At 42.1% G+C, this 20,257-nt stretch overlaps 1 protein-coding gene across 2 annotated transcripts in view; it reads right to left on the bottom strand.

The window, feature by feature from the left end:
* Positions 1-20,257, bottom strand: part of crtac1b (cartilage acidic protein 1b) — a 70,861-nt gene that overhangs the window by 31,371 nt on the left and 19,233 nt on the right. For both annotated transcript variants that reach the window (XM_046351947.1, XM_046351946.1), the window contains exon 5: positions 7,318-7,474. In XM_046351947.1, coding sequence (XP_046207903.1) covers positions 7,318-7,474 — 157 coding nt within the window. The remainder of the gene's footprint in view (positions 1-7,317; positions 7,475-20,257) is intronic.

Here is a 20,257-nt window from a genome sequence, read left to right as displayed (position 1 = left end):
CTGATAGCCAGGTGTAGTGGAGGTAAGGATTTGCTCAATGGTTGCTGAAAAGACAGCTCTGCTGTTTGGTCAGCTTTATGTAGGCTCTAACAGGGGCGGCCTAGTGGTTAGAGCGTTGGACTAGTAACCGGAAGGTTGCAAGTTCAAACCCCCAAGCTGACAAGGTACAAATCTTTCGTTCTGCCCCTGAACAGACAGTTAACCCACTGTTCCTAGGCCATCATTGAAAATAAGAATTTGTTCTTAACTGACTTGCCTAGTTAAATAAAGGTAAAATAAATTTAAAAAACAGTTTACGGGCACCATTTTTCACGTTTATAGTGCAATTTGTGTATTGTGGCTTTGCTGGCATGTATCCCCCACCAAAGAATTTGAGTTTTCCCAAACAAGACTTACATAGTAAAATGGCCACTGGTTTCAGCACCCCTAAAATCTGCCTCATAACCCCATACATAACCCCTGAGGCCTGGGCAATTACAGTCCTCAGGCGCCTGATTGGTGTAAACTCCAGCAAAGTTAAGGTTTTGTCTCCCTAACAATGGTGGCAGCTCAGTTGCCACTAGTTTTAGTGTTACAAAACACTGTTTTAACAGCGCATGCTGTTACGGCAAAATACAATTTGCTCTTAACAACTTTACTATACAGATTAAAGCGCTTACTCGCTCCATAGCAAGCTGCTCTAGCTGCACTGATTGGTGAAGTCATTTACCATAAAAATGTTTTGACTAAAGTAATAGTGCAAAAAATATGGCTAAGCAATTCACTTTTAGTCCTGAATACAAAGTGTTATGTTTGGGGAAAATCCAATACAACACATTACTGAGGAACATTTTCCATATTTTCAAGCATAGTGGTGGCTACATCATGTTACGGGTATTCTTGTAATCATTAAGGACTGGAGAGTTTTTCCAAGGTAAAAAAATGAATGGAATGGAGCTAAGCACAGGCAAAATCCTAGAGGACACTGGGAAATTAATTAATTCACCTTTCAGCAGGACAATAACCTAAATCACCAAGAAGACAGTGAATGTTCCTGAGTGGCCAAGTTACAGTTTTTACTTAAATCTGCTTGAAAATCTACGGCAAGACCTGAAAATGGTTGTCCAGCAATGATCAACAACAAATTTGACAGCCGTCGAAGAATTTTGAATAGAATAATGGGCAAATGTTGCACAATCCAGGTGTGGAAACCTCTTAGAGATTTACCCATAACAATTCACAGCTGTACTTGCTGCCAAATGTGATTCTAAGATGTATTGACTCAGGGGGTTTAGTACTTAATACAATATCAAGTGTTTAATTTTCATATATTCTTTTTAAATGTTAGAATTTTTCTTACACTTTGACATTACAAAATATTTTATGCAGATTGTTGACAAATAAATGACAATTAAATAAATGTTAATCCAACTTTGTAACACAACTAAATGTGGAAAAAGTCAAGGGGTGTGTATACTTTCTGAAGGCACTGTAATTTTGGTTCCAACCCCTGGGGGGATAGCGCGGGACAGGGAGACATCAAAAGAGAACAGAAAGGAGAGACAGTGAGCTAGAGAGAGAGAGAGAGAGAGCTAGAGAGTGAGAGTGAGTGAGAGAGGAAAGAAGGCGAGAGCAGGCTCCATCAGAAAAGCGATCAGAGAGATCATTACAGTCTTTCCAGGCCATTTCCCCTGAACGGGACATAGGGCATTCTGCTGACACAGACCTCACAGAGAGAAAGAACACCAACTGCCAACACATCACAGGGAGCATGACCACATGAACATGCACACGCACGCACGCACACACACACAGAAAGATACATGAATGCAAAAATGCACGCTCACACATACAGTACGCACAGATCAGCCAGATTGCTCAAGATTGACTTAGAAATGTAATGCCTGGCCTTGTCCAGAGGACGTTGGGAAATGACTTCAAAACCAACCACTAGGGGCAACAGTGAGCACTATTACCATCAAGTAGGCTTGGGTTTTGCTCAGGTGTTGTGGACAGCAGTGGCAGATAGGCACAATCTCCAGATCCGAAGGTAGAAAATTAAATCCCAATGGTAGACACTCGTTTTTTGTAGTTTTGTTTAACCTTATCTCAAAATGTAACCCTTAACCATTCAGAATGAATTCCTAAACTTAATGTTTTAACCCTTTTCAAAACCTTAATCCTTAAATTCGAAATGTAACTTTTGGAGAAACAGAATGATGTGGAGTAGGAGGTAAAACCCATGGTGTAAAAAACAAGTACATTTCTATTTACACTGGATAAAAGCAGAGACACAGAGCAACAAAATGGTATATCATGCACTGCATTTGAGGAACAATGGGAAATGTTTTGGAACCTACTGGAGAGGCCTTTGAATGTTTTGGTACTTTCTGAAGAGCTCTTTTTGTCTACACCCATTCAGCATCGTGTACACCCTCTTAAGCTTTAGCCTCCACCCATTTTACTCGCCCTAGCAGAGCTGGTTAGGCTGTTTTCATGTTATCCAGAGCGTTGGTGACTAACTGTCCTGTTGGCAACAATTGAATTATGCTTTTTTGTCGATGTTTACTGACACCGGCCATATTCAAAGGGTGTTGAGCATTCGTAAATTCATCAGATATTCTGCGCTCTGGCACACTCAGACGAGAGTGCTCTGAAATCGGAGTAGATGGCCATATTGAATTTACGAACACACCCGAAATGGCTACTTGCATAGTGGAGTCTTTTGTTAAAACATGTAGCTAGCTAGCTAGCTAAACAATGAACCATAATCCCAACTCATGACGTTACTACTCTGCATGAATCTGCAACCAGGTTCAATGTTAGCTAGCTAACATTAGGCTATAACTAGCCAAGCATATACGTAACATTAGCTAGCGAGCCAGCCAGCTAACATTAGCTAGCTAGCTAACAGTACACTTTAACTTGAAATGAAACCACTTTCTGTCAAAATTAGAAACGTGCAATATCTGAAAATGTAGCTAGCTAGACTATCTACACATATACATAATGGATGGACGCGTCTCCTGTCGGATGCCATGGTTGCCCTTAGTTTGAAGATGTAATCTGGAAACAGGTGTTTTCTCCATCTCCTGAGCTATCATACTCGAATTCCACTGATTTCAAATGTAAAGCCGCCTTAGACAGGATTACTTAGCAACACTGACCAGTTCAAATATACAGAAGCGTGCTATATGGCAGACCAATCCAAACTCATCTCTCTGCCTGTCCAGCCCACTCATTATCAGTCAATCATGGCTAGCGGGAAGGTTTCTGACTTTATGGCTAAACCAACTAGGCTCGTAATTTAACAATTGTATTTTCAGATGGTATACAAGTGTGTTATTAAGGCACATAAAAGTTTATATGTTCAAGAAGGCATTTCTGCCAAAAATAAACATTTCGACAAAAATAAAAAATAAACGGTCAAACGGCTCTGCTGTGAAGTAGAGACCCGCGACATAAGCCTAGTTTCCTGAAATGGGTCGAATTTGACATTTGGGGAAACTTCTAAATTTGACATTAGTAAAAACGTGGATAAACGTTAGAATCTGAAGTCAAATTGGTAAAACTGTGAGATCTTGTTAACGCAGATACAAACACGCACACATCCCGTGACCATACAAGTCATTTATTGAAGCCAAAAACCCTTTTGTATTAATTGCTCAAATCACTTTGCTTTTAATCTTGCACCGATGCTGGCTTGAATGAAATGGGTTGAACTAGCCACCCAAAATACTCCCTGTATAATATCTGTCCCCCCTATATCAGGACAACACAGATTGAAGGAAGAAGAGCGAGGGACCAGGGGGAGTAGGGGAGGGGGGGGGGGAGTCAGGACTCAGTCTTAAAATCTGCAGAGTCACCCTGGTATCAGATTTATATCTGTTAATTGACTATCTCTCTCTATCAGTTCAGACAACACAACTGCTCCTTTAGGTCATAAAATATGAACCCCCCCCTCCAGGACGATGTTACGATTAAAAATACAACCTCACTGTCTGTTCCTCCTCCAGTGTGATTAATGAGCGTAAAATGAAGGCATCTAGATCACTATGAAACCGTGATGGTATACTGTTAATCTACCCACTCTGAACACTCTGCCCTCTAGTGGTTTGGATGCCTTCCTACAACAGTGGTCACCATACCTGTGTGCAATCCCAGGACCACAAACCCTGGTTTAGCAATTTAGCTGCTTACCTAGACCAAATCAACCACTAATCTCCTAGGCAATTGTGTAGATCTAAGAGGATTGGATAGGTATATCTTGCCTATCATTACATTTACATTTACATTTAAGTCATTTAGCAGACGCTCTTATCCAGAGCGACTTACAAATTGGTGCATTCACCTTATCACATCCAGTAGAACAGTCACTTTACAGAGGAATATATGGAGCTAACAATGATATTGCTTACACTTATCCAATCTTCTTAGATCTAGACCTAAGGAGGGCAAGGAGTACATTTGGGATTCAGGGTTTGTCCGTTCTACTCCCTGTCACACAAACGCACGAACACAGCTCTACTAAGCAGTGAGTAATGTCATTGAGCCAGTCCAGGGTGATGTATGTGCGTGTCGCCCTTCTCTTCTCCTCTCCCTCACTTCATGACTTTGACTGGAGTAAACAGCTGACAAGGCAGTCTCTCTCTATCTCTCCTCTCTTATATAACACCTTTATGTCTTGTTTCTTTCTCTTCCTCCCTTTTCCTCTATCACTCCTCCGTTTTTCTCAAATAGTCTCTCTCTCACTTTTGCTCTTTCTCTCTCTCTCACTTTTGCTCTCTCTCTCTCTCTCTCTCTCTCTCTCTCTCTCTCTCTCTCTCTCTCTCTCTCTCTCTCACTTTTGCTCTTTCTCTCTCTCTCTCTCGCTCTCTCTCACTTTTGCTCTCACTCTCTCTCTCTCGCTCTGTCTCTCTGTCTCTCTGTCTCTCTGTGTGTAGTAAAAAGGTCTATATTTCAGTGGGACTTGGTCGCTCTGTAAATCAGGCTCGGGACAAAGAACATGGCTAGTCACACACACACCAGGGATGCTTCAATACCATCCACTAGGGGCAACGTGAACCCCAAACAGCAAGCAATGCAGATGTAGAAGCATGGTGTCTAAGAAAAACTCAATAGAAAGGCATGAACCTAGGAAGAAACCTAGAGAGGAACCAGGCTCTGAGGGGTGGCCAGTCCTCACCTGGCTGGGTTGCAACAATAGCAGCTCCCTTGTTGGTGCTACATAGAACCTTTTTTTAAGGTTATATAAGTGGAACCTGTATGGTGCTATAAAGAACCCTTTCCTAAGGTATCTTAATTAAGGACCATTAAAAAAAGGTTCTATAATTGTACCAGAAAAGGGTTCCACTATGGTTACAACCCTTTTGGGGGCTATATAGAAACTTTCTCAATCTCAAAGATTGTTTGTAGATCCTTTTGAAGAACAATACAGGGTTCTTTATTCTTTTTTAAATTATTTTTGTTATTGAATTTTACCCCTTTTTCTCCCCAATTTCATGGTATCCAATTGTTTTTAGTAGCTACTATCTTGTCTCATTGCTACAACTCCTGTACGGGCTCGGGAGAGACGAAGGTTGAAAGTCATGCGTCCTCCGATACACAACCCAACCAAGCCGCACTGCTTCTTAACACAGCACTATCCAACCCGGAAGCCAGCCGCACCGATGTGTCAGAGGAAACACCGTGCACCTGGCAACCTTCGTTAGCGCACACTGCGCCCGGCCCGCCACAGGAGTCGCTGGTGCGCGATGAGACAAGGAAATCCCTACCGGCCAAACCCTCCCTAACGACGCTAAGCCAATGGTGCGTCGCCCCACGGACCTCCCGGTCGCAGCCAGTTACGACAGAGCCTGGGCGCGAACCCAGAGTCTCTGGTGGCACAGCTGGCGCTGCAGTACAGCACCCTTAACCACTGCGCCAGAGGGTTCTGTATTCTATACTGTTAAAATTCCATAGGCGTTATTATTGTGTTAATTGACAAGTTGAATCAGGTGTGCTAGCTTTGGAACAGCTGGGGGTCCCTGAGGAGACAATTGTTAACCACTGACTTAGTCAACCGTTCTCAATTGACAACAAGACCATACGTGACTCTTTCACAAGACACAGTCACTGGCCATAGTCATATGTAGCATGTAATTGTCACGCCTTGGTCTTAGTATTTTGTGTTTTCTTTATTTATTTGGTCAGGCCAGGGAGTGACATGGGTTTATTTTGTGGTGTGTTTTTGTATTGGGGTTTTGGTAGGTATTGGGATTGTGGCTGAGTAGGGTTGTCTAGAAAAGTCTATGGTTGCCTGAGGTGGTTCTTAATCAGAGGCAGGTGATTTTCGTTGTCTCTGATTGGGAACCATATTTAGGCAGCCATATTCTTTGAGTGTTTCGTGGGTGATTGTTCCTGTCTCTGTGTTTGTAGTCACCAGATAGGCTGTATAGGTTTTCACGGTCCGTTTGTTGTTTTGTATTGTTCGTGTTTTTGTCATTCAATAAACATGTAGGGAAATTACCACGCTGCATTTTGGTCCGACTCTCCTTCGATGGAAGAAAACCGTAACAGTAATGGCATAACACAACAGATTAGATCAACTGGAATGACTGTCACTCACAGTTGCACAATAAGAGCTGTGAGCAAACCACGTCCCTAAATATTCGATTGAAACACTGAAGGGTTCTTTGATTCACTATGGTTCCCCATAAAACCATCACCCTTCCCAAAGAACTCTTAGTGTGCAGAAATAGGCATACGTTGTTATTAGCAAATGTTTTAACTATCCCAAACTAGTGTTAAGCAATTAGTTATTTTTGAGGTCGGTTCGGTTTCGGTTTGATTATTTTTTTAAATCACTGTATTCAATTATTTACATGAAAATGCAGTATGCATTATGTGGGTTGAATAATGTAACAAAACCGAATAAAACAATTACAAGTCCCATGATGGTAGTGATGCCCATTACTGCTTATCACTTATTAACCATCATTTATTCACAATACTTTACTTTTATTTCAGTTGTTGCATTACATTTGTTTTATTTGATTACTTTATTACTTAATTCTCATCTCTACAGAGCTGCTGCCTATGCTGTCTAACAACATCACTATTTTAATAGTTCTTCAAAGTAAATAAGGCCTACCTTTGCCTAGTAAAATAAAGGTTAAATAAAAAATAAAATAAACACAGACCGGACAAGTAGGCACGCAATGGATTATGGTCTCTTCCTCCCTTTCTATCACTCCTCCGTTTTTCCCAAATGGTCTTTCTCTCTCTCATTCTAGTACTCTCACTTTTACTCTCTCTCCAACTCTGCATAGGTACACAAGCACACACACAGAGATCTACCTGTGAACTTGTTGACTCCAGCCTGCTCTGCGACGTTGGACAGGGCGATGATGCCTCGGGAGAGGTCACTGGCAGCTTCATCCATTTCTATCAGGGCATGGGGAGCCACGTTACCACTAGCATAGTTAGCTATGTAGATGGCATAACGACCTGTACCCTAGAGACAAGAAGACATGGACTTTGAGTTAGATTTAAGTTACCGCTGGTAAATTTGGTTATTAAAACAACCATGAACATAGGCGAAGTTTGTAACAGTATTTAGAAGATGGCATAACAATATGTACCATATGAAAGGAGAAGGAATTATTTGGATAAGAGACTTTATTAAGCAACGTGAACAAACATTGTCCATGGCATCACACCCAGTTCCATAAGGAAGGAGAGACATGAAAAGTTGGAACCATTGACTGCACAAAAAGGTTGGAACTCTAGACCCCTATCTTTCACTAATCTAACTCAACCCTTATCCTTGTTCCCTAATTCCCTACTCAGTTCCCCACACACATACAATTTTCTCTTCCACTCTCTACCCATCTCCCTTCTCTCTCTTTCTTTCATCCTACAATCTTTCTCTCTCCCTCTTTCTGTCTTCTTACTCCATCTTTCTTTCCTTCCCTCTCTTTTCTCTCCAGCCCTCCATCTCATTCCCTCCTCTCTCTCCTCCCTCCTTCTCTCACTCTCCTCCTTCCATCTTTCTCTTCATCCCTTTGGAGGTTAATTTCACACTCCATTATCAGTGAGGGTCCCTGCAGACATAAAGGCTCAGACGGAACCACCCTAATAGATTACACACTACCATTACAATGCGCTAAGTTACCCACTGGCCCTTACACACACACATCAAATCAAAGTTTATTGGTCGCGTACACAGATTTGCAGATGTTACGGCAGGTGCAGCGTAATATTTGTGTTTCTAGATCTAACAGTGCAGTAATAATACCTAGAAAACAAAACGCACATAATTCAAAAGTAAAAATTAAAGAAATTAAGAATATATACAGTTGAAGTCGGAAGTTCACATATACTTTAGCCAAATGCATTTAAAAACTCAGTTTTTCGCAATTCCAGACATTTAATTCTAGTAAAAATGCCCTGTCTTAGGTCAGTTAGGATCACCACTTTATTTTAAGAATGTAAAATGTCAGAATAATAATAGAGAGAATGATTTATTTCCCAGTGGGCCAGATGTTTACATACACTCAATTGGTATTCGGTAGCATTGTTTTTAAATTGTTTACCTTGGGTCAAACATTTCAGGTAGCTTTCCACAAGCTTCCCACAATAAGTTGGGTGAATTTTGGCCCATTCCTCCTGACAGCGGGTGTAACTGAGTCAGGTTCGTAGGCCTCCTTGTTCGCACACGCTTTTTTAGTTCTGCCCCCAATTTTCCATAGGATTGAGGTCAGGGCTTTGTGATGGCCACTCCAATACAATGACTTTGTTTAAGCCATTTTGCCACAACTTTGGAAGTATGCTTGGGGTCATTGTCCATTTGGAAGACCCATTTGCAACCAAGCTTTAACTTCCTGACGGATGTCTTGAAATGCTGCTTGAATATATCCACATAAATTTAGTGTATTTTGTGAAGTGCACAAGTCACACCTGCAGCAAAGCAGCCACTGTAATGGTTTTCCTCCTCCTCTTCGTCTGAGGAGAAGAAGCAAGAAGGATCGGAGGAACAATGCGCAGCGTGGTAAGTGTCCATGGTTGTTTATTTAAAAAACATAAACTGAACACTATGAATACAAAAACAGTATATGTGAACAAACCGAAACAGTACCGTGTGGCGAAAAACACAGACACGGAAACAATCACCCACAAAACAACAGTGAAACCCAGGCTACCTACGTATGATTCTCAATCAGAGACAACTAACGACAGCTGCCTCTGATTGAGAACCATACTAGGCCGAACACAGAAAACCAACCTAGGAAAAAAAAGAAAAAAGAATGTCCACCCATCTCACGTCCTGACCAACTAAAACAAACAAATAACACAAGAACTAGGGTCAGAACATGACACCCCCGTGCTTCACGGTTGGGACGCTGTTCTTCGGCTTGCAAGCCTCCCCCTTTTTCCTCCAAACAAAACGATGGTCATAATGGCCAAACAGTTCTATTTTTGTTTCATCAGACCAGAGGACATTTCTCCAAAAAGTACGATCTTTGTCGCCATGTGCAGTTGCAGTTGCTGAGCGGCCTTTCGGGTGATGTCGATGTAGGACTCGTTTTTACTGTGGATATAGATACTTTGGTACCGGTTTCCTCCAGCATCTTAACAAGGTCCTTGTTCTGGGATTGATTTGCACTTTTTGCACCAAAGTACGTTCCTCTCCAGGAGACAGAACACGTCTCCTTCTTGAGCGTTATGACGGCTGCGTGGTCCCATTGGTGTTTATACTTGCATACTATTGTTTGTACAGATGAATGTGATACCTTCAGGGCTCCCTTCTTCTCTCAGTCAACTTAGTGTATGTAATTGCTCCCAAGGATGAACCAGACTTGTGGAGAGCTCTATTTTTGTCTGAGGTCCTGACTGATTTCTTTAGATTTTCCCATGATGTCAAGCAAAGAGGCACTGAGTTTGAAGGTAGGCCTTGAAATATATTCACAGGTACACCTCCAATTGACTCAAATTATGTCAATTAGCCTATCAGAATCTCAGAATCTTCTAAAGCCATGTCATCATTTTCCAAGCTGTTTAAAGGCACAGTCAACTTAGTGTATGTAAATTTCTGACCCACTGGAATTGTGATACAGTGAATTATAACAGAAATAATCTGTCTGTAAATAATTGTTAGAAAAATAACTTCTGTCATGCAACAAAGTAGATATTCTATCCGACTTGCCAAAACCATAGTTTGTTAACAAGAAATTTGTGGAGTGGTTGAAAAACAAGTTTTAACCTGTTGAGTGTAGGGGGCAGTATTTTGATGTTTGGATGAAAAACGTACCCAAATGAAACTGCCTATTTCTCAGGCCCAGAATCTTGAATATGCATATAATTAGGATTAATATAATAATTATCAGATTAGGATATAAAACTCTAAAGTTTCCAAAACTGTCAAAATATTGTCTGTGAGTATAACAGAACTGATATTGCAGGCGAAAACCTGAGGAAAATCCAACCCGGAGGTGCTGTTTTTCCTGAAAGCTCTCTGTTCCATTGTCTGCCTTCGCTCCATTTAAAGGGATATCAACCAGATTCCTTTTCCTATGGCTTTCTGTTAGAGGAAATTGTAGTTAAGATGATTAATTATGTATACATTATTGATTAGAACCATTTATTCTAATACTATTATGTTATGATATGAAAAGTAAAAGTTATTGGTTAAGCTGTTACTGAAAATGTAAGCAGAACTAATTGATTGTCTGTGCCTCTTGGGAAGGTTAAGGGGGAGAAAAAGATTTTCAGACAAGATAAGAATGTTTGGATTATGTTCCATTGGTAGGAGAAAAGTATATCTTCTAGACAGGTTGTAATGTCTGGTTTATGAGGGGAGTAGAAAGCATCTGCGGACCTAAACAAAAAACAACGGGGCTATCGTGGGAAACTGATGATGTCATTTTGAGTTTATAACCTGTGGAAATCTGTGTATGTAGTTAGTACTCTCTGGAATTAAACGCTCTTTACCTGGCTTTTAAGACTGGTCTCGATCTACTTCATGCATAATTAATGAACTTACAATTCATTAATGAATTAGAAATGAGTGCGAATTGGTTTTGGCAATTAAAGCATAAAGGAATTTAGAATTCCTCTATCACTTTCACATGTTGTGAACAGTCTTTAGACATAGTTTGAGGCTTTTATCCTGAAAAAATTAGCGAGAAAGATCACATCGCGTCATTGTATGGATGGGAGCCAGCACAGTTTTGCATGCGTAACAGCTTGGAGCAGACTTTTTCTCTCTCTCTCCTATCGAAGAAGTTACAGTCCGGTTGAAATATTATCGATTATATATTTTAAAAATAACCTGAGGATTGTTCCCAAAGAATATATTCTGTTTACAGGAAACTCACTCTACATCCTTAGATGAAGTTGCGTGGAAAAAAGGAATGGAGCGGTGAAATAATTTTCTGTCATGGACATGGTAACTCAAAAGGAGTGATAATATTAATTTACAAAAATGTCGATCTGAATGTGCAACTAGTTAGGAATGATGTGCAAGGAAGATGGATCTTTATTAATAAGAAAGTGAATGAAAAATACATTTGGCTCATTAACTTGTTTGGGATAGGGGGCAGCATTTTCACTTTTGGATGAATAGCGTGCCCAGAGTGAACTGCCTCCTACTCAGTCCCACATGCTAATACATGCATATCATTATTAGTATTGGATAGAAACCACTCTGGAGTTTCTAAAACTGTTTGAATGATGTCTGTGAGTATAACATAACTCATATGGCAGGTGAAAACCTGAGAAAAATTCAACCAAGAAGTGGGAAATCTGGTTGGATTGGCGGAGATCTTTGTGGGCTATACTCGGCCTTGTCTCAGGGTGGTAAGTTGGTGGTTGAAGATATCCCTCTAGTGCTGTGGGGGATGTGCTTTGGCAAAGTGGGTGGGGTTATATCCTTCCTGTTTGGCCCTGTCCGGGCGTGTCATCGGATGGGGCCACAGTGTCTCCTGACCCCTCCTGTCTCAGCCTCCAGTATTTATGCTGCAGTAGTTTATGTGTCGGGGGCTAGGGTTAGTTTGTTATATCTGGAGTACTTCTCCTGTCCTATCCGGTGTCCTGTGTGAATTTAAGTATGCTCTCTCTCTAATTCTCTCTTTCTCTCTTTCTTTTTCTCTCTCGGAGGACCTGAGCCCTAGGACCATGCCTCAGGACTACCTGACACGATGACTCCTTGCTGTCCCCAGTCCACCTAGCCATGCTGCTGCACCAGTTTCAACTGTTCTGCCTGTGATTATTATTATTTGACCATGCTGGTCATTTATGAACATTTGAACATCTTGGCCATGTTCTGTTAAAATCTCCACCCGGCACAGCCAGAAGAGGACTGGCCACCCCACATAGCCTGGTTCCTCTCTAGGTTTCTTCCTAGGTTTTGGCCTTTCTAGGCAGTTTTTCCTAGCCACCGTGCTTCTACACCTGCATTGCTTGCGGTTTGGGGTTTTAGGGTGGGTTTCTGTACAGCACTTTGAGATATCAGCTGATGTACAAAGGGCTATATAAATACATTTGATTTGATTTGTTTTCATTTAGGTTTGTAGTTTTTCAAAGCTTGGCCTACCAAATTCACAGTGTCTATGGGGTCAAGTTGCACTTCCTAAGGCTTCCACTAGATGTCAACCGTCTTTAGAAACTTGTTTCAGGCTTCTGCTATAAAGGAGGGGGGAATGGGAGCTGAATGAGTCAGTGGTCTGTCAGAGTGTCTCAGGCTCGTGACGCGCGGTCCCGACAGAGTTAGCTCTCGTTCCAGTGCTTTTCTACAGACAATGGAATTCTCCGGTTGGAACATTATTGAATTTTTCTGTTAAAAACAACGTAAAGATTGATTCCATACATCGTTTGACATCTTTCTACGACCTGTAACGGAACTTTTCGAGTGTTTGTCTGGACGTAGTGCTCGCACCTCATGGAGATGAACAACAAGTGGCTATTTGGACATAAATGATGGACTTTATGGAACAAATCAGTTATTTATTGTCAAACTAGGATTCATGGGAGTGCATTCTGATGACGATCATCAAAGGAAAGTGAATATTTATAATGTTATTTCTAACCTCTGTTGACTCCAACATGGCGGCTATTTCTTTGGCTGGATTGGGCTCTGAGCGCCGTACTCAGATTATGCTTTTTCCGTAAAGTTTTTTTGAAATCTGACACAGCGGTTGCATTAACTTCTTAAGGTATAGTTGGCAGCATTTTCACTTTTGGATAAATAGCGTGCCCAAATTCAACTTCCTGCTACTCATGCCAAGAATATAAGATATGCATATTATTAGTGGATTTGGATAGAAAACACTCTGAAGTTTCTAAAGCTGTTTGAATCATGCCTGAGTATAACAGAACTTATGTAGCAGGCAAAGCCCCAAGGACTAACCGTTCAGAATTCTTCTTTTTTTAGGTCTCTGTCTGTTCATTGAGTCCTCATTGGCAAACAATAGTTCTTAGGAACTTATTTTCAGTTCCTACCGCTTCCACTGGATGTCACCAGTCTTTGGAATTTGGTTAAGGTTATTCCTTTGTGCAATGAAGAAGTCTGGCCATCTAGGAACTACGTAACACTTTTGAGAGTTGCGCAATACTTGAAAAGTAGCTTGGTTTGTTGTGTTCCTGTATTGAACACAGACAGACCCATCTTCAATTTGATCGATTATTAACGTTTAAAAATACCTAAAGTTTGTAACGTCGTTCGTCTGTTGAATGAAGAGAGTCAGACCGAAATGCAGCGTGTAGGTTATTCATGACTTTAATGAAGATAATCGCGGTACATGAAATAACTGTATATGAAAACAACAAACGAAACGTGAAACCTATTACAGCCTATCTCGTGACTACAACACTAAGACAGGAACAAACACCCACAAATTACAACGCGAAAGTCAGTCTGTCTAAATACGGTTCTCAATCAGAGACAACGACAAGCACCTGACTCTGATTGAGAATCGCCCCAGGCAGCCAAGCCTAACTAGACACACCCCTAATCATACACAATCCCAATTACTACAAACCCCAATACGAAACACAACATATAAACCCATGTCACACCCTGGCTTACCCAAACATATACCAAAAACACAAAATACAATGACCAAGGCGTGACAGAACCCCCCCCCCCCTAAGGTGCGGACTCCCGGACGCTCCTCAAGAGCATAGGGAGGGTCCGGGTGGGCGTCTGTCCATGGTGGCGGTTCTGGCTCGGGACGTGGACCCCACTCCATTAATGTCCTAGTTCCTCCCCTACGCGTCCTGGGATAATCCACCTCCTCCGCCGACCATGGCCTAATAGTCCTCACCCAGATCCCCACATAACTGAGGAGCAGCTCGGGACAGAGGGGCAGCTCAGGACAGAGGGGCATCTCGGGACAGAGGGGCAGCCCGGGACAGAGGGGCAGCTCAGGACAGAGGGGCAGCTCAGGACAGAGGGGCAGCTCGGGACAGAGGGGCAGCATGGGACAGAGGGGAAGCATGGGACAGAGGGGCAGCATGGGACAGAAGCAGCCCGGTACTGAGGGGAAGCCCGGTACTGAGAGGAAGCTCGGTACTGAGAGGAAGCTCAGTACTGAGAGGAAGCTCAGTACTGAGAGGAAGCTCAGTACTGAGAGGAAGCTCAGGCAGGTAGTAGGCTCCGGTAAATCCTGGCTGGCTGGTGGAACTGGATGATTCAGGTTGTCTGGCTGATCTAGAAGATCTTGGCAGACTGGCACTTCTGGCGGATCTCGGTAGACTGGCACTTCTGGCGGATCCTGGCAGACTGGCGACGCTGGGCCGACTGATGGCGCAGGGCAGACTGGGAGCACTGGGCAGACTGGGAGCACTGGCGGCGCTAGGCAGACTGGGAGCACTGGGCAGACTGGGAGCACTGGCGGCGCTGGGCAGACTGGGAGCACTGGGCAGACTGGGAGCACTGGCGGAGCTGGGCAGACTAGGAGCACTGGGCAGACTGGGAGCACTGGGCAGACTGGGAGCACTGGCGGCGCTGGGCAGACTGGGAGCACTGGGCAGACTGGAAGCACTGGCGGAGCTGGGCAGACTGGGAGCACTGGCCGCGCTGGGCAGACAGGGAGCACTGGTGGAGCTGGGCAGACTGGAGACTCCGGCAGCGCAGGAGAGGAGAAAGGCTCTGGCTGTGCTAAACAGGCGGGAGACTCCAGCAGCGCAGGAGAGGAGAAAAGCTCTGGCTGCGCTGAACAGGTGGGAGACTCCGGCAGCGCAGGAGAGGAGAAAAGCTCTGGCTGCGCTGAACAGGCGAGGCGCACTGGAGGCCTGGTGCGTGGTGCTGGAACTGGTGGTACTGGCGCGAGGACACGCACAGGAAGCCTGGTGCGGGGAGCTGCTACCGGAGGACTGGTGTGTGGAGGTGACACAGGATGGGCTAGACCGTGAAGGCGTACTGGAGATCTTGAGAGCAGTGTAGGCACAGGACGTGCAAGGCTAGGGATGTGCACAGGAGGCCTAGTGCGTGAGGCTGGCACCAACTTCACCAGCTGACTAACATGCACCTCAGGTTGAGTATAGAGCGCTAACTCAGGTGCTATCAAATCCCCGACACGATCCGTCAGACGAATATTATATCTATAGCACCAAGCTAGCAACTCCCTCATACTCTCCACTCCACTTTCCCCATTAACTCATTCACAGTCTCTGCTTCGCTCACCTCTAACACTGGCTCTGGTTCTGGTCTCCTCCTTGGCTCCTCACGATGAACAAGGAGAGTTGGCTCAGGTCTATCTCCTGACTCAGCCATACTCTCCCTAAGCCCCCCCCCCCAATAAATTTTTTGGGGTGACTTTCCGGTTTCCAACCGCGTTGCCGTGCTGCCTCCTCATACCTGCGCCTCTCCACTTTAGCTGCTTCTATTTCCTCCTTGGGACGGCGATATTCCCCCGGCTGCGCCCAGGGTCCTTTACCGTCTAATTCCTCCTCCCATGACCAGAAGTTCTCATATTGCTGCTCCTCACAATTAACAGGAAGAGTAGGCTCAGGTCTGACTCCTGACTCAGCCACTCTCTCTCTGCGCTTTCCCCCGTTACTTTCGGTTTTCGCTCTGTATAGCTGTGCTTTCCTTTTCGACTCCATACATCTATAGCCCTCTTCGCATTGCTGTTAGGAATCCCAGGCGGGCGCCTGCACTCGCTCTGGGTCGGCCGCCCACCTGTCGATTTCTTCCCACGTAGTATACTCCATGCTTCTGCTGTCCATAACGTTGTCCTTTAACTCCTGCCAGTTCACACGCTGCTCGGTCTGTGAGTGGTGGGTGTTTCTGTAATGTCGTTCGTCTGTTGAATGAAGAGAGTCAGACCGAAATGCAGCGTGTAGGTTATTCATGACTTTAATGAAGATAATCGCGGTACATGAAATAACTGTATATGAAAACAACAAACGAAATGTGAAACCTATTACAGCCTATCTGGTGACTAAAACACTAAAACAGGAACAAACACCCACAAATTACAACGCGAAAGTCAGGCTGTCTAAATACGGTTCTCAATCAGAGACAACGACAAGCACCTGACTCTGATTGAGAATCGCCCCAGGCAGCCAAGCCTAACTAGACACACCCCTAATCATACACAATCCCAATTACTACAAACCCCAATACAAAACACAACATATAAACACATGTCACACCCTGGCTTACCCAAACATATACCAAAAACACAAAATACAATGACCAAGGCGTGACAAAGTTGTATTACAAAAGTAGTTTGAAATATTTTGTAGTGACGTTGCGTATTTTGGAAGCTGTTTTTTCTGGATCAAATGGGCCAAATAAATTGACATTTTGGATATATATGGACGGAATTAATCGAACAAAAGGGCCAATTGTTATGTTTATGGGACATATTGGAGTGCCAACAAAAGAAGCTCGTCAAAGGTAAGGCATGTTTTATATTTTATTTCTGAGTTTTGTGTAGCGCCTGCAGGGTTGAAATATGCTACCATCTTTGTTTACTGTTGTGCTATCATCAGATAATAGCTTCTTATGCTTTTGCCGAAAAGCCTTTTTAAAATCTGACATGTTGGCTGGATTCACAACGAGTGTAGCTTTAATTGAGTATTTTACATGAGTGATTTAACCTCTTGCGACGAGCAATCCCGGATCCGGGATCGTAATCATAGCCTCAAACGAATTAGCGTAACGCAGCGGACATAAATACCCCTAGAAACTTTTCCTATTCATGAAAATCGCAAATGAAATGAAATAAATATATTCAAACACAAGCTTAGCCTTTTGTTAACAACACTGTCATCTCAGATTTTCAAAATATTCGTTACAGCCAACGCTAGTCAAGCATTTGTGTAAGTTTATCATGGCATAATGCTATGCTAGGCTCTGCTGGCAGCAGGCAACATTTTCACGAAAATAAGAAAAGCAACCAAATTAAATAATTTACCTTTGAAGAACTTCAGATACTTTCACTCAGGAGACTCCCAGTTAGATAGCAAATGTTCCTTTTTTCCAAAAATATTATTTTTGTAGGCGAAATAGCTCCCGTTTGTTCATCATGCTTGGCTGAGAAATCGACCGGAAAATGCTACCTATACAACGCCAAACTTTTTTCAAAATTAACTCCATAATATAATTATAATATAATATCGACAGAAACACGGCAAACGTTGTTTAAGATCCATCCTCAAGGTGCTTTTAACATATAAATTCGATAATATATCCGTCGAGGCAATTGGTTTCTCATAAGAAGCGATTGGAAAAATGGCTACCTCAGTATTTTACGCAAGATTTTCTGCGGGAGACACCATGTGACCACTTGCTGCTATATATGGTCCCTTACGGCTATTCTTCAATGGAAATGCGTAAAAAGAAGTCACAATGCTGTAGACACCTTGGGGAATACGTGGAAAACGTAAGCTCATTCGTAGCTCATTCACAGCCATATAAGGAATCCTTGGCATGAGGCGGTTTCAAAAAATGCGGCACTTCCTGGTTGGATTTTTATCTGGATTTCGCCTGTAACATCAGTTCTGTGGCACTCACAGACAACATCTTTGCCGTTTGGAAACGTCAGAGTGTTTTCTATCCAAAGCTGTCAATTATATGCATAGTCGAACATCGTTTCGTGACAAAATATCTTGTTTGAAACGGGAACGTTTTTCATCAAAATGTTTAATAGCGCCCCCTAATGCATAACTGGTTTTAATGAAAGTTTGATTTTTATATGATTTTTATTTTATTTGCCGCGCTGCATTTTTCCTAGCTTTTGCCCAAGTGGGACGCAAGCGTCCTCTATACCATAAGATGTTAAGGAGAAGTTTATCTTTAATTCTGTGAATAACACTTGTATCTTTTATCAATGTTTATTATGAGTATTTCTGGGATTTGATGTGGCTATCTGCAAAATCACCGGATGTTTTGGAATCAAAACATTACTGCATGTAACACGCCAATGTAAACTGAGATTTTTGGATATAAATATGCACATTATCGAACAAAACATACATAATAATATAATAATAATAATATACATGTATTGTGTAACATGATGTCCTATGAGTGTTATCTGATGAAGATCATCAAAGGTTAGTGATTAATTTTATCTATATTTCTGCTTTTTGTGACTCGTATCTTTGGCTGGAAAAATGTCTGTGTGTTTTTGTGACTTGGCTCTGACCTAAACATAATCATATGTTGTGAAATCGGACACGATGGGTAGATTAACAAGAAGTTTATCTTTCATTTTATCGATTATCGACTGAATTTCAAGTGCTGCCTTTTCAGCGGAATGTTGTCGAGGGGTTCCGCTAGTGGAACGCCTGCGCTAGAAATGTTAATCTATAATGGTTCAAATTAGGATGATCCATACTTCTTTGAAAATATTTATACCAATTTATTGAACTTACAGCCAACAAATGATCAAATCATTCTGGTAGGAGACTATAACACAGTGTTAAATACCTCAATGGACTGTAAAGGAAATGACTCTACAAACTACTTTCAACGTGCCGTTAAGGAAATCACAAATATTATGGACACATTAGAAATAGTGGATATTTGTAGACTAAAAAACCCCGACCTAGAGAGATATACATGGAGGAGACTTAATCAAGCTAGCCGTCTTGACTACTTTCTTGTCTCTTTCTCTCTTTCTCTCTTGCATCAAAGGTGGAAAAAGTTTTAATAGGAGACAGAACGTGATCGGATCATCATCTAATTGGCCTTCACATAACCCTTATAGAATTTCCAAATGGACAGGGATATTGGAAATGTAATCAAAGTTACTGGATGACAACTCATTTTTAACTAAGACAAAATCATTTATAACTGAATTTTTACAGTATAATATAGGAACAACAAATTAACTTATTGTTTGGGTTACCTTTAAATGTACCTTCAGAGGTCATTCAATGTTCTATCAATAATAAAAAAGCAGTTTCTGGCTAAAGAGACAAGACAAACAGGGGAACTCCATGAACTAATAGTACAGGTAGATAGCAATAAAAAAAACGATGTTACAGAGACAAAATAACTTAGAGGAAAAACAAAAAGAACTTGAGGAACCTATTCAAGAACGATCTAATGAAATATATTACAAAAATAAAGCAAACTGGATGGAATATGGAGAAAAATGTACAAGATTCTTCCTGAATCTCCAACACAGGAACGCTAACAAAAATAATTTGCAGAAACTCGTTACTGAAGTCATCTATGATTCTCCGAATTATATTTTAAAAGAGGAAGATAAATATTTTAAACAGATGTTCTCTTTTCTGTCTCATCCTCTCCCACTGAATGAAGATTACGGTAAGCAATTATTTCCAAATAAAACAAAAAATGGAAAAATTAACAAATGTACAGAAAGATCAGTGTGAAGGCCAAATTACAGAGGAATAACGTTGAGGCTATTAAATCCTTTCAGTCTGGAAAAACACCAGGGCTTGATTGCATACTGGTAGAGGTCTATCAAGCCTTTTTTTGATATACTAAAAGCACCATTGTAAGATTGTTTTAATTAATCCTATATAAATGGTCTGTCGGGTACTAAGCAGGAAGGTCTTATTTCACTATTATTAAAACAAGACCCAGATGGCAAATATAAAGATCCAGTCTATCTTAAAATACACGACAGCGACTCTTCCACCTCAGGAGGCTGAAGAAATTCAGCTGAAATTTGCCTGCTTCTACAGAAGCACCATCGAGAGAATACTGTGGGACTGCATCACAGCCTGATATGGAATCTCCACCACCGCGAACCGTTAGTAACTACAGAGGGTGGTACGCTCAGCCAAACGCAGCATTGGGTGCACACTGCCT

Source organism: Oncorhynchus gorbuscha, linkage group LG06, assembly GCF_021184085.1.
Source record: "Oncorhynchus gorbuscha isolate QuinsamMale2020 ecotype Even-year linkage group LG06, OgorEven_v1.0, whole genome shotgun sequence".
NCBI classification, from domain to species: domain Eukaryota; kingdom Metazoa; phylum Chordata; class Actinopteri; order Salmoniformes; family Salmonidae; genus Oncorhynchus; species Oncorhynchus gorbuscha.
This window is presented reverse-complemented; position numbering and strand designations above follow the sequence as displayed.